Source organism: Fulmarus glacialis, unplaced genomic scaffold (assembly GCF_000690835.1).
Source record: "Fulmarus glacialis isolate BGI_N327 unplaced genomic scaffold, ASM69083v1 Scaffold46442, whole genome shotgun sequence".
NCBI classification, from domain to species: domain Eukaryota; kingdom Metazoa; phylum Chordata; class Aves; order Procellariiformes; family Procellariidae; genus Fulmarus; species Fulmarus glacialis.
This window is the reverse complement of record NW_009199354.1, coordinates 1-14,737: the sequence shown is the minus strand read 5'-3', so window position 1 is coordinate 14,737 and position 14,737 is coordinate 1. Positions and strand designations below refer to the sequence as shown.

Sequence of the window (14,737 nt, the reverse complement as noted above, 5' to 3'; positions counted from 1 at the left end):
TCAAGCTGCTGAACAAAAGACATACACAGTGAGATATATACTACTGGATCAATTATAAGATTCATGTGAATTCACTATAGAGGCACCAACAGAATTTTGCTAACATTCTTCCAGTAGAAGGGAGAACTAAGCTGATACTTTCAGTTTACGTGCAAATAAAAAGTATATTATGTACACAACAGAAATTACATAAAGTATACCCAAACCAAGAACTTTTTTTTTTCATTACTGTTGCAAGGAAAGAAATATCAAGTAGCAAGCCAACAATTCACCGAATTTTATTTTCTTTCACAATTAGGTGCAAAAGCTTGCTTTCTAATAAGCATACCAGTTAAGCTACAAGACAACGTATGACGAAAGATTTAAAGCATTTACCTTTTCTAGAACTGTTCTGATTCTTTTTAGTAGTGCTGCTATCTGCCTTCTTGACATTCGCACCTTTCACAGCTTTCTTGGTTTTGGAAGTCATCTTTTTAGACTTTTCTCTTTTAGATGCTTTTCTAGGGGGCTATAAAGAAGAAAAACAGAAGATTAAAATGATGGTTTCTACCCAAACAATCCGTACCCCTTTTCCACAATGGAAATTATCTTTTCTGTCAATACAAACTAAATCAGCAAATTTAATTACTATATTTTACTAGCAATTTCTACCCCTACACTATAGGGGAATATGTCCACAAAGAGTATTCCTACATTCTTTTAAAATTTCACATTGTCCTTCTACGTGGACTCTTAAGCTCAAACAGTTAAAACTTTTTGATGATACTAATAGTTTGGTTGTGCTACAGCTTTCCATTCATAATTACTTATAATTAGCTTACAAAATAACTTTTAAGGTGTTCCTTTAAAAAGGGACATGGTATGTTGTATTCAATTACTTCTAGATACTATAGCTCTCTAAGACTACATGCAGCTAATTCTTTTTGCACTAATTGAGGAGAACTACATTAGCTAATCCATAATTTGGCCAGTTATTGTGACTAGTAAACCCCAAAAATATTGCATTGAGTTAACATCAAAAGAAGAAATTCAGAACATAAATACATACAGTATAACACATACCAGTGCACTGCATTTTTGGCACAAATTAAATGTGTACTTAACACACAAAATCTTTAGATAGTACTTCTGACAAGGCGGAAAACTTTCCTCACAGAAACAAACACGGAACATCGACAGGAATAAACCATACTTCAGAGAAAGAACATCATGAAACAAAACAAATTAACTAACAGTATTTACTAAATTCATAATTCTAATTTATATTCAAAATGGCAGTGTAGTCAACTGAGCAAACTATCACATCTAAACGATTAAGACTAGTTCATGTAACTTTTAACTGCTTCTCCCATTAGTACCTGGTGCAACTCATGAAACTAGTATTCAATAAACCAGATTATATTTATTTATATTGGCTTGCTCAGTTATAATTACAGTCACGCTGCAGTGTTAAATGAAAGATAAAGACTTTCACTGTTGAAATTCAGAATCAAGGATCACCCATTTCTAAATAAATGTTTGTAATTTCTAACTTTTCAGCTTTCGAGTTTCTGTAGCTGGTGATGGAGCTTTAGCAAAGTCAGAAGTTAAACCCGGCACTCACATTTCAGTTTTTTATAAAATTATGCTCCCCCAACACCCAAAAATATTTCAGATATCTTTTGCTTCTAGTAACTGTAAGACTTGTTGTTTGTTTGTATTGTTTAACGAAAGAATTGCAATCAAGAGAGACTTGTAACTCTGAGGACAAGCTATTCCAGCCACTCCACACCCAAGATTCCAATAGAGCTGGGGCAGCAAAGCAGATACGCTGCCTAGATCCTTCCACCTGTAGTATGTTAAAGGGTGTCATAAACCTAACTTTTTTTTTTTAATGCTGACATCTTAAAGCTGTACAAACGCAGACATTTTCCATTTCACCATTTCCTATATTCAAACTAATTTGACACACTGGTGTTTTTGTAATAAGTTTTTACTCCATGCAAGTCAACTTCAGGTTTCCAAAGACTTTAGTCTACTCAGCTATTGCCTGGCAGACATATCTAACTCCTACCTTCTGAAAGAAGGCAAAGAAGACCCAGTTAGATCAATGGAGTTGCAGTGAGGTTTTTTTGTTTGTTGGAGCTTTTTTTGTTTGTTTGGGGTTTTTTTGGGGGTGGGTTGATTGTTGTTTTTTTTTTTAAATAACTAAGTTCTTGAAAAATTTTCTAAAAGACAACTCCTGCCTCTGAAAGCAATATTCCCCTCCTCGCAGTAGGAAGACTGTATTGCTAAAAAGATGAACAAATATAAAATTAACTTTTAGTATTTCAGCCCTCTTTCAATTTGCCATTTGTGGGGAAAGAAAAAGGCAAACTAAGAATTAAGTTAGTTCCATGGAGATATAGGGAATTTCCTTGAACCATCTTTTAAAATTAAAACTAACACCTATCAAATTGACAGTGACAAAATAAACTGTTAAAGGCACATAAACTGGCCTTTCAACAAAAGATTTTTGTTACTATTTTCTATGGCTTGGACTATTTAGTTAACAGCCTGTCGCACTTCCACTCCAACAGACAGAATGTAACCCAAGTAAATAATGGTCTTACATTACAGCCAAAGGTTCCACAGCTCACATAAAGAATTTCCTCGACACCAACAGTCGACTGCTGTTTGTTGCAGAGCTCTTATTAAGGCTAAAAAGGCAGTCCCATCTAAATCAAAATATAGGATAAGATGGAGCTTGCAGCTCCTTTTCATTTCTTTTTTTCCAGGCTTCATGCATACGGACAAATCAGTCTACACTTTGTACACAAATCAGCTGTATGCTTGTACTGGCCCTCCATGTTTTGTGTCTATTCTCTGAATAAGTACAGGACTGAAAGGGAATGCACAGGGAAAGGTATTTTGCATTTAAATACAAAGTTCATCTCATTTCCCTCTTAGTACGCAAGGCTAAAAGAAGTTTCAAAGAAAACAGAGAACAGAAAATACAGTGAGATGAGAACACTTTGGAGATTGCAGGGATCTTTGTAAGGCTGCTTACTATGTTGCTCACTTTATCTTTGCGATCCAACACACAGAACCCTAAAAGAGAGATTAGGACATAAAATCCAGGAGAAATATGGAACCAAGATCCAAAAACAATGCAGCCAGGGACCTCTACTGAATTCAAAGTTGAGTCCTAGGTATCCAATCAAACCCTACACAGAAAAAAGAGATAGATAGACATTGGGAATTTTTATGAAATTACATTAATAAAGTCATCACAAGCTGATACAAGAAATGCAGTTATGTTTGAAATCCTGGCTGCCCCAAAATGCCATATTGCAAATGGTTTTATAAGGTGCATATATACATCCAAGAATCAGAACCTTTGCCTCTTATCGATTCTCTAACTTTAATGCACTAAGATATTATGAAAATCGCTCATAAATTGCAGATGTGTTCCCTTTTCTTTCAAACGATTCATTCAGTTAAACATCACTTACCCTCCAACTCTGTATGTTCCAAGAATTACCAATCGATAACCACATAATGACAAACTGCAGACAAATGTTTTTAGTCCTATGTTGAAAAACAAAAAACAAACCTCATTACCTCATCTTCACTTTCTTTTTCTTCTGAAGAGTCATCCTTTTCCTTCTTTTCATCTTCTTCACTACTGGATTCATCTGACAAGATCTCTGGGCACTTGGTGCGTTTTGCTTTTCTTGTTGTTCCAGTGCTACTGCGTTCTTTTTTGCCACCTTTGCTTGGTGTTTTTTTGGACTTTGGCAACGGCTGAGAGACAGGGACATGTGTTATCCAAGTAGGAATACAAAAGTGAATTTTAAAAATATAAACTCCTTCAAATCACATGAAAGAACAGTAAACAAATATAGAGGTCTCTAAATCTTGGTAACAAAAATCAGGACTATTTTTATGTACCACACTTAAGCCATGACATTTTGCGGCAAGCAGAAATTCATTACAGAGATGGAGCTGAGTAACATGAAATTTCAGTTCTAAGCTAAGCACCCCTTCCACTCCCCTAACCAAACAAATCTTCAAAGGTTGGGGGTTAGGGAAAGGAAGCAAGAAAGAACAATCCAGAAGGAACCTTTTACCTACCTGTGCCCTCCCAGCCCATAAAGGCAAGTTTTTTCTTCTGGTAACAAATTAGCTGACAACTCTTCAGAAGACTTAAAGGCAGGAATTCGCTCATGTCTTATGCAAAACTGCATTTTATTGTCACTCAAGTACCAATGTCCCTAAGGCAACATGCAGACTCCTTGTTCACATCACTTACCGGTGTTTGCTGGGAATAAATTTAATTTCCTGAGCAACAGTCTAACTATTTAAGTATTGCTTTTAGATTAAAAACTGAAAGTCCAAGAAGGTTAATAATAGAGTTTAGAAATCTTGGCAGCTGAATCTAGTGCACTAACATATACTAGTTTTCCTTGCAATAAATTCCATTTTGTGATGACCAAATGTGATCACATACACTTGTCAACTTGTAGCATACCCAGGTAACATCTGACAGCTTATTTTCCTGCCCTTGCATGTTTTATTTCCTTGCTCTGACACCTTTTTTTTTTTTTTTTTCTTTTTCTTTCCTGCTCACATATTATGTCTATTCCCCTCCATTCACCCACAAAGCAGAAGCTATTTACAGTATTTGGGCATGAATATCTCTAATTAGCTTAATGTGTTGACCACACACACTTTTGTGTGCTAACAGTGTATAATGGGTGCACTTGCATGCAAGCATATAGTTTCTATCCAAGTCCTCACCTCATTATGGGTGCCTGCAGGAGAAGAGTTACTCTCTCTTTCAAGAAGCCATTACTACTTCAGGAAGTTAGAACAGTAACGTATCACCGCTGGTAACAAGCAAATAATAAGGAATAGAGACAGCTGCATTTTTCATCAGAACAGAGCTATAAAAGCAAGCATAACAATCTGCAACTCACCTTGCCTGAAGATTTTGGGTGCATTAAGAAGTTTAAGATTCTGGTTACCAGCTCACTATTAACTCCTGATCTTTCCAAGTCGAGAACTTCACAGATACTTTTCAACATTGCATTTCTAAATCTGGAGGGGAGGGGGGGGAAAAAAAAAAAAAAAAGATTCAGTTTCACATCCTAAACAATCGGTCAACATTTGACTGCTAGAAGCTGCTATCTGGTGTGCGTCTGCAAGCTGAGAATAGACATGAATATATGCACTTAATTACATTTCCAATCTTATCTATAGTTAAGCAAAGAACCACCACCATATTACATAAAACAAAATTCCCAAATCCGCATGTGTGTAAATTAGGAGATATAAAAACAGTTACAAAATCTTAATACAAAAATCTTCCCCAGAATCTCTCCTAATCTACCACATTGGAAAGAATCAATCTTGGAAAGTAAATCCAGTGGGTACAAGACTTGAACTCTAAGGGGGGAGGGGGCTTCCCTTTATTTTCTCTGGTTCCTTACCCCTTTACAGAAGTATCTCTGATGAAGATAGAAGGTTAAGAGAAACTCTGACATCCACCCCCTTTACTCCCAAAAGGATCTTGAACCAACTGTCCCACTTTATCATTTGTCCCACCGGTATTGAAAAAAGTAGAAAGAGTCAAATCCTGTGAGGATACGACATCAGAATGCAAGCTTAGTGAGATTTAAAAACAAAAAACAAAAACCAAACCACCCACAATAAAAAAACAACCCCTACTTATTCTACCTGTTACTTCCCTTCAAATGCTTCTGCTTTCCTCTTCACTCATTTTGTGCAATGCTGCCTGAAAAGTGGATTTCATTGTCTGATCATTTTTCACAAGTTTAATAGCTATTTCTGGTAATCAAAGTCAAAGAAAACTTATTTTTCATTGTTTATTTAAAAAGTCAGTGCAACTATTTCATGGTGGCCTGCAACTTCTCTAAAGTAGCATTTAATTTCAGACTGTCCCTTTAAACTCATAGACTTTTAAGGGGGCAGAACAACTTTGTTCTCCCATGTTTTAGGGCATGGGAACAGGAAATCTGAACTGGTTTGCTGCACCTCCCTGCCTCAAAGTATAGTTCATCCACCATCCTTCCAAGGATGAAGTCAAATCTTGCAATCATTTTTCTAGACAAGGTTATAAAAAAATTTGTGCAATCTTAACATGCGGAGAGCCTTCCTGTTTAGCTTTTGGGGATACACAGAATACTTGGAAGGTATTCCTGCAGAATCAAAAATCAGTCTCTTACATTTTCAAAGACAGTAATACTATAGAGTTAAAACCACGTAATTTGTAAACAGATTTAAAAACTGTATAGCATCAAAGTTTCTGTTTCAAACCTTCAAGCCCTTGTGTACTGAATTTAGAATTTTATGGTTCAATTGCTGCTTTAACTAAAATGCCTTATTACTTGTGTTACACATGGAATTTGTCCTTGTACTTTAACTTAGGTTAGAAATAATACATACAAAGAATAAATATCACCTCCCAAATCCTTTCATATTTTTAATGCTTTGAAGGTACAGCTGCAGGTAACAGCAAACATAATGGATTAAGTATTAAAATGCAGTTCAAGTGTGGAATAAACAAGTGCACACAAGTTTTGAGTCAGTAACTTCCATAGCAAGTAGTTTTGACTTACAAAATCCAAGAACTCTAACCCACACAGCAACCTCATTCTTTTTAGTTTATAACCTGAACAGTAAGATTCTGTAAAATAAATTTTGTCCTTTGTTCATCTTGTTCAATGCTGTTAAAACATGATCATGTACAAGCGTACAGTGTGGGCAGAAATCAACCATACAGTCAGAATAAATTAATAATCTAATCAGCCGCGTTTCATACATAGCTATGAAGAGCAGCAGAACTTACCACACTAACACAAGCACACAGCGCTCAGTACCTTGATATGAGTGACAATGCAAGCAGTTTTCAGAATATTTGCTGAAAACTGAAGAGTAACAAAACTTAACTAGCAGGTCTTTCATATGGAAAATATGAAAAAAATGTGCAAAAATACTTTAAACCCGTGGGAAATGTTCAAAACTCCCATCCTGAGACAGAGTTTGTCTTGTAGATTCACACGTATTTGACAAACCCTATTCCTAGAAAACTGCGTATCTGAGGAAGGAAGATTTGCAAATTCCAAATTCTGGAAGCCTTCCCACTATCAACAAAATGACACTAAAAAAAAAATATTTAAAATCAATTATGTAGAAGTTATTAGTTCTTTCATTTGTTACAACTAGCTGCACAAATATGCAAGGGCATCTTTAAACCCTTTCAGTCCAGTCAAAACCAAGCTGCAGCAGCTCCTCCTGTTAATAGAGAAGCAGCTTATGTGGGGAGACAGTAAAAAAGAAAAAAAAAAGAAAGAAAAAAAGATTTGTTAGACTAGTTACTAAAGCAATTCTAGGAATAAGGCTGTATGTTTAATATACGATAAGCAGAAATGGCCTTGATTCTGAAGGAGGAAGGTTTTGAGGCATAGAAGGATGCAAGTTTGCACCATGAATAGAGCACAATGTATTCACAACACTATGCTTGCCCTGGGGAAATAAAGCTTTCCTTTCACTTGGCAGGAGAATCTGCAAGTTAGCATGGAATAGTTAAAGCCGGGACTGTAGGAATCATGAATAAAATGTTCACAATTTAACTCTTTTTAATACATTTCAAGTTGTCCTAAGAGATCAGTTTGTGTGATCAAAATGAGCTCTTTAAAAGATCATAGAGCTCTAGGAAACAGCCACTCAACTTAAAGCTTAAATTTAATCTGAGGTAAAATTTTGAAAATGAAAAGGAGTGTGTATAGCATGAGTCAAGCTATGATAAGTAGTAATAGAGATCATTACTTTTTTAACATTTCTTCCTTCTTTTTATATTGGTCACTTCCTTTTTCAAATGGGAACCCGCTGAACTGACCCACATTCTTCTTTAGAGAAGCAACCTAGAACAGAAAACACGGATTACTTTCCATTGCAAGTAGTTTAAAGATTTCATCCAATTACATCTGTTAACTTTTCATACAAGAAAAATCTATTCTAGCAGTCAGCTTTCTGTTAACAAAAAGTTATACCCTTTAATTTATAACCTACATGGTTTATGCCTTTATTTATCTCACGACAGCCAAACTACAGCACTTAAGTTCTTGTGATGTTGGTACTTTTAATTCTTTTTAATAACTTACCAGGTAAAATCACCTGCCATTCCAAGCTTGTCTAGAATGTACTGCATGGTTATTTACAGGTTTGCAAACTATGACCATGTGAAGCCTGTTGCATGATTTGTACCACATAATTTGTTATTGAATAGTGCATTTTATTTTTACTATATAATGTGCTAAAGCAGATTTGCTTTATTTGCTTTTCTAAAGTCGTACACGGGACCATGATTGTACTTTTGAACCTGTTCTTTAGCATGACCAATTTTTGCATTTACATACCACCCAATTTACAACTTTTACCCTTACACCTGCAACCTGAACAGGGTTGAACTTTCATCATGACAGCCGTTATAATGGGAAAATTGCTCCCATCAAGATCCCAAATATATTAAGTTCTTTGTTTCCACTCCATCTCCTTTTACCAAAAAATAAGTTAGAAAACATCCCCAAATCTTTTATTCTTCTGAGATCTTAATACACCATCAAGAATAATTTCAACTCGCGTTCAATAGTTCTACAAATTTTGTTCCTGCTGTTTCTCCATTAGTTTATAATTTTACCAAAACCAAGCTCCTTTTCCAAAGGTAATTATCTTTGTCCAGCACCTAAAGAAAATTTGCAGATGGTATTGGTATGTTTTATTAAAAACATTAACGATGATCCAAACCACATACAGAATGTGCATACAAGACAACATCTGATCTTCACTATATTAAACAGCATTCTGAGCTCCTAACAATTTTGATTAAGTATAGTTTTGGATGAAACCATACTGATGTATTTCCAAACTGAATGTATTTTGAAGCAAATAAATATATTCTCATATCTTTGGACTCAAACCACTGGGATGCTGCAGCAATCCAGCTGGACTCTCCAATAAGCCTATGTCCAAAAGACTAAATGTTGGAGAGCAGAGCAAAGGGAGGTGGAACTGGAACCAAATAAGTGGTGTGGGAGGGAAGGGTGAGAGCTGTACTTCAGTAGCAGTTATGTCTAATTAGTATGACTTAAGAGTGTTAAATATCAATTTACAGTTATATCATTTGCACATAATTGTGAAACTGCGAATAGTCGTGTGTCTATTAGGTGATTAGACTATTTATTAGTAATTGATTTAATAATCAATAATAACAGTATCATTCAGTTGTTAGTTTCTTAGCAGCGTGTTGCATAATCAATAAACAATACAGTCTCTTAAATCAGTTATGTCTCAGATCTGCAATCTAAAGTGGGGAAAGATGAACTCTGAGGTAATGGTATCCCAGTACCTCCACCCAAAGACGGTAGAAAAGTGTTACTGGTTTCATGAAGGGAAAATAGATGCAGTTTGACAACTTCCATGGTAAAGCTAGTTAAATCAGAAAGCTACATGGTTGTGTAATTGTACCTTTCCTATCAAACAATTAAATTCTACTGCAGGACAATCCAAAAGTTTGCAAAATTCTACAGGCACTGAGTCAGAAATTCTCTAGTCTGGTTTACTGCCATACTGAATAAATAGTATAATGCACAGAAGTAGGTTTTAATGAATATATACTGTTCTTTTTCTGAATACTTGAGGCAACAGATATTTCTTTGCCATTTAAACAAGCACTGCATTTGCAGCAGCAGAGATGTTACAGCTAGCATGCATCTGTACTAGTACTATTCAGTTTCTGGTTTCTGTGCTAGCTGTTCCAAGTTTCCAAAATACAGAGAGATTAAAAACAAATTCCTATAAATATTGTAAGTGTATTGAAACAGAAAAATTTAATCTGCCTTAATTTCTCTACATCCATTTTATCTCAATTAGTAAGGAAAACGGGTCATATTTACTCTGAAATTTAAGGCATGGTCACTGATACATAAAGGGCTCCAATAAAGGTTTCCTATTATATTTTCTTTAAGTTTCACCCTTAAATACAAAAGCGAGCATGTCAGTTTTTGACTAATATTTTAATTGTCTTAGATAAATGTAACAAAAATCACTATTAAGATTTTACATATAATGTAGTTTTACTTTCTACTGCTTTGGGCAAACTAAAGGAGAAAATGACTAGGTAAGTAGCAATGTATTAAAACCCATTAACAGGTTTCCAACATAAAAGAAATAGAAGTACTACAAAAAAGCTATGTTGAACAAAATAACTACATGGAGTATTTTGACTGTAAGGCGCATGTCAGCAGCATTTAGCATGTGAACCATAAGTTATTTCCAACTCATCCTCATAAAGTAAACCACCCCTCCCCCATTAAAAAAAAAATCATTTTTTAAAAAAAAAATCTATATTCAAGTAGATTTATGATTCAGTATGCCTTTCCATAGCATTTTTATAGGGAGAGTAGTTTATAGAAATTAGAGAAATTATGGGCTTGCTCAGCTGGTCCTGTAATATTCAGTTTTTAAGTAGTTTGTAATAAATGACACTTAAGAAGTAGATCCGTATGTGCAAATGTAAAAAACTATACTACAAACATTTTCACTATGCATGAGAATTAATAGATATACAAGATTGACTTTAAGTTCTTACAGTGCCTGGCCTGTTGTAGAGGAGTTTGTGCAGGTTCCTAAGTTCATCTGTCTTCTTTTTACTCAGAAAGAATTGTATCCTTTCAATTTCACAGAGTTTTTGTCCTTTTCCTGAAACAGTTAAAATCAATGATGCAATTCACCACATTCATATTTACCTATGTGTTTATAACTTCAAATATCTACTGTTGTTTAAAAAAGCAAAGAAGTTATTTCAGAATAGCATCAGACATCATAATAGGTCAAACATTAAGCAGGCCTTTTCCTATCAATTAGGCATCCTGACAGTCTCTTTATCTTCCTTACTTGATACTACCTAGACCAGAGTACAAGGACTTGGCATTTCTTTTTATTCTGGCTGCTCCTGCCTTTGTTAGTGGTGGCTAAGTACTGAAGATCCTATTCCAGGTACGGTTAAACATTATATAACTTTTATGGTTTAAATTGATGCGACAGAATAAAAGAGGGTTTTCAGATAATTGTAATAGCCTTATATTTTAAAATGGATCATGACTCTTAAGTCAGGTCTCATCTACAACAAATTAATAATCTGATCATTTAAGAGGTTTCATTATCATTACCAACACTCACAATTCTTATGTGAAAGGACAAGCTTACCTGGTGTAATTGTAAAAGGTTCCTTTTGCAACGAGGACACTTGCATGGTCAGTCGGTCTACCTTCTTTTTCTCCCTTTTTCCTTCAACAATGAGACTCTTTTCTGCAAAAGACAGCTTCCTTAAACACAGTATCTTTCATTACATGAGCAATGACAGGCAATACAACACTGAATCTTTGAAATGGCAAACCAAAAAGGGATAATGATGTAACCAGGTACTATGACACTTTCAAACCTTTGGCTAATAGGTCAATGGGATTCTACGGAGCTGTATATTGGAGCCTCTAGTTCTTAACCACAATCCTGCATCCAACTTAACCTTGAAGACACGACTGGGCATTTCTTAAAAGGAACTTCACCCCACGATGGAGATTGCAGCACTATGCATTTTCAGAAACCCATCCTTCCCTCCCTTCACTGCCTTTCTGAGCTACAGAACTGACATTGTTTGCATAGTCTCCTTCTGGGACGCCCCAGCCCACTTTAGCTCTCTCAGGGACAACACTACCACCAGACAGGCAAAGGGAGAGTCCAGCATGGCTGCAGACACTTTCCCTTCCCACTACTGGACTGGGGGACCCACACGTATCAGCAGGAGAGGCAGCAGTACAAGCACAGTGGGACTGTACAACACGTCACAGGGCTACCCAGTGCGGCACTCTGCAGGGCACAATATGAGTGTCACGAATACTACAAGAATACTATTCCCAGTAATTCTCAGAATTACTTAGTAATGAATACATTTAGATTGTTTTATACATTGCACAGCACTACTTTAGTGATACCATGTCAGGAGAAAAACCCAAAGCTTCACCTAAACATTTCCTACTAAAATACTTGACTATCAAACTATCCTTAGCGTTGAACAGATGGGCTATCCTGGCTTTAACATCTGAAAGCAGCTTCAAAATCTGTATGAACATAATAAAAACTGGGTATGTATCTGATGAAAACAGAGCAAAACATACTTGTATGTACACAAGAAACAGTTGTTTCTAAAAATCTAATTCTAATTACTCTAGTTTCCCAAACAGCATAATCTCTTTTCTTTCTATTGCCTTTCCTAAAGACAAACTTCAGCTCTTTTAAGAATCCAAGACCATCAGTGACTTAGTTTTCACTGTGCCATACTGCAGCTCCATTTCCATGGATGCTTTCATTTGTAAAACAGGTGCCTAGAGATTTCACAATGGAAATTAACATTTTTGCATAGTAGTTCCTTCATCACATCTTATAGTCCTTGGCTAGCCTCTTCGATTACATGCCACAACACAAAACCTGCCTTGCTTGCTCATCCTACATCACCATGATTTTTATCGATAAAATTAGTCAAATGGAATATTCCCCCTCCAATGTAATTAAATTTTGGTACCCAGTAAATTAATTCACAGTGGTTAAGCAAAGACATCTGTATTGTTTCCAAAGCACAGATTTTTAAAGTTTCTTTTTTCTGAAAACATGGATCACTTCAGAGTGTTACTGGCAAAAAAGGATTTTTTTTGGATATGCATTTTTATACAAATAATTTGATAAAGGATGCTACTTCTTACAGTCATCTAGTAGTTTATACAACAACAACAAAAACAACCGGCATAGGAATGCTGGGAATTCCTTCAGTCTTTCCTGAGGAACATCAGTATCGCTGTTTGTAGTGTTGCCTGTTATAGTCTACTGGGAAGCGATTTATGACCCATGAGATAGATGTACCATGGAATCTCCTAAACAATAATTGTACAATTAGCTGAGATCACAGGAGACTGCATTCAGTAAGCTTGGCATAAGGACAACTTATTCTGTGGAAAAACACGAACCCTTTTCTTCCTCCTCCTCTTCTTCCTCTTCTTCATCTTCATCACTTTCCTCAGCTTTGTTTTCAGTTTCAGGTTGTTTCTCATCTGCTTTTTCAGATGACATTGTATCTTCTTTTGATGAAACAACAGAAGACATGGTGTATGATTCTGTAAAAAGCAGAAGCCATCATCAATATAGCATTATACATGAAAAATACAGGAGTCCTACTCTACAAAAAAATCTTCTTGTATGGTAGAAGTAATGTCATAGTGCTCGTATTGTGATTGTTCATATTCTTTAAGACACTAAAGTATTCTGCATACACACAGTACATAAAATTTTTCAGGAGGAGTTGCCATCCATTCTACAACTAGCCTGGTTAAGAACAGTTTAAAAGGTTATCAGTTCTTTCCACACACAAGTCTTCAAGCTTGCTTTGTGAAGCATTTGGAAACACCCACTCAAAGCAGCTGATGCTGTTATCTATTAAGAACTGTAATGTTTTAAGATATCACAATTTTAGTGCACCATATTATAAACCAAATAGTTATTTCTGATCACGGTTAACTATGCATACAAGTCTCCTAATAAGTTAAACAACCTACATAGTTAGATGGGAAACAGGAAGAGAAAAATAAAAAAAATAAAAGTTATGAGCAATTTGGAAAAAATGAACACTGAATTTAAATAGCTGCAACATCTTAGGGCTTGAAAATGCTTTTTGTTTTTAATCTGCAGATCTACAACAAAAAATAGACATTTCATACTTAGCATATTTAAGAGGAGTCTTTTCGTAGTATTTGAAGTGGCTTAAACGTTAACTTTGAAAGTAAAATATCTCACTTTGGTGAGTACCATTTCCCTACTGAGAGAGAATGTCTATCTAACAAAGGAAGATAACCGTATCTGTTCATTTTAGAAAAATCCTAGCTTTCAAAATCTTTCACTGTTTACAGATCTGGAACAAAATACAGCATCAGTTGTATAAGCCCTTGTGGAAAAAATATCACATGATTAACCATTTTCTTCTTCCGATATTAAAGCCAATATTATCTGCAAGAGGTCAGACTCAATAAACAACAATGAAATCAACTGCTTATATACAATATCAGCAGGTGCCAGAGGACAGCAGCACTCCAAATGACAGAAAAAACATGAGCTGTATTACCAATAGTCAGGGGAAAAAGAAAGTTTACTGCTCTTTGCTAAATCACTGGGGCGGGGGGAAATCTCTTTCAGGATATTACTACCAGTATTTCATTTGACGCAGAAAAATAATCCGACTTGTTCATGATATCACACACTGAATTTTACTTGGCCGCATAAGTGAAAAACCAAGGGAAGTACTACATGTTGTCTTTCCTTCCCCTTCCAATGGGAGCAGAAGGGGAATAGGAAAGTAAGAGACTTTTTAGCTTTTCAGCAACCAGGTCCGTGAGGACGACTTGCTTAGGGAAAAAGGGTACTGGGATACGCCTTTAGGAAGACTTAAGTCGAGGGTATTTTCAGCCGGGAGCGGGTATCTCGCAAGCCGCCCCGAGAAGGATACTCGTGTACAACAGCACCTCCCACCCTCGTCCACGACTTCTCAGACACCGACTCGCCACCTGTCCCCTTCCCGACTTGCCAGCCAGAGGCCGGGGAAAGCGACGACGACGGGTAGCGCCCAGAGGAGCCGGCGGCCGAAGAGAAGGGC

At 36.0% G+C, this 14,737-nt stretch overlaps 1 protein-coding gene across 1 annotated transcript; it reads right to left on the bottom strand.

Moving 5' to 3' along the window:
- Positions 1-331: 331 nt before the first annotated feature.
- Positions 332-13,204, bottom strand: DEK (DEK proto-oncogene). Its single transcript, XM_009573221.1, has 7 exons — positions 13,062-13,204; positions 11,251-11,352; positions 10,634-10,743; positions 7,813-7,907; positions 4,941-5,061; positions 3,583-3,765; positions 332-508 (listed from the first exon to the last, which is right to left on the bottom strand). The coding sequence occupies exons 1-7, from the start codon at positions 13,195-13,197 to the stop codon at positions 332-334; spliced, it is 924 nt and encodes a 307-aa protein (XP_009571516.1). The 5' UTR covers positions 13,198-13,204.
- Positions 13,205-14,737: the final 1,533 nt, after the last annotated feature.

Excerpts from the sequence above, each read along its gene's own strand:
- DEK (XM_009573221.1), bottom strand. The coding sequence starts at position 13,197 with ATGTCTTCTGTTGTTTCATCAAAAGAAGATACAATGTCATCTGAAAAA. Across the intron at positions 10,744-11,250 it reads ACCTTTTACAATTACACCAG|GAAAAGGACAAAAACTCTGT; the intron begins GTAAGCTTGTCC and ends TAACTGTTTCAG. Across the intron at positions 7,908-10,633 it reads TCTACAACAGGCCAGGCACT|GTTGCTTCTCTAAAGAAGAA; the intron begins GTAAGAACTTAA and ends TTTCTGTTCTAG.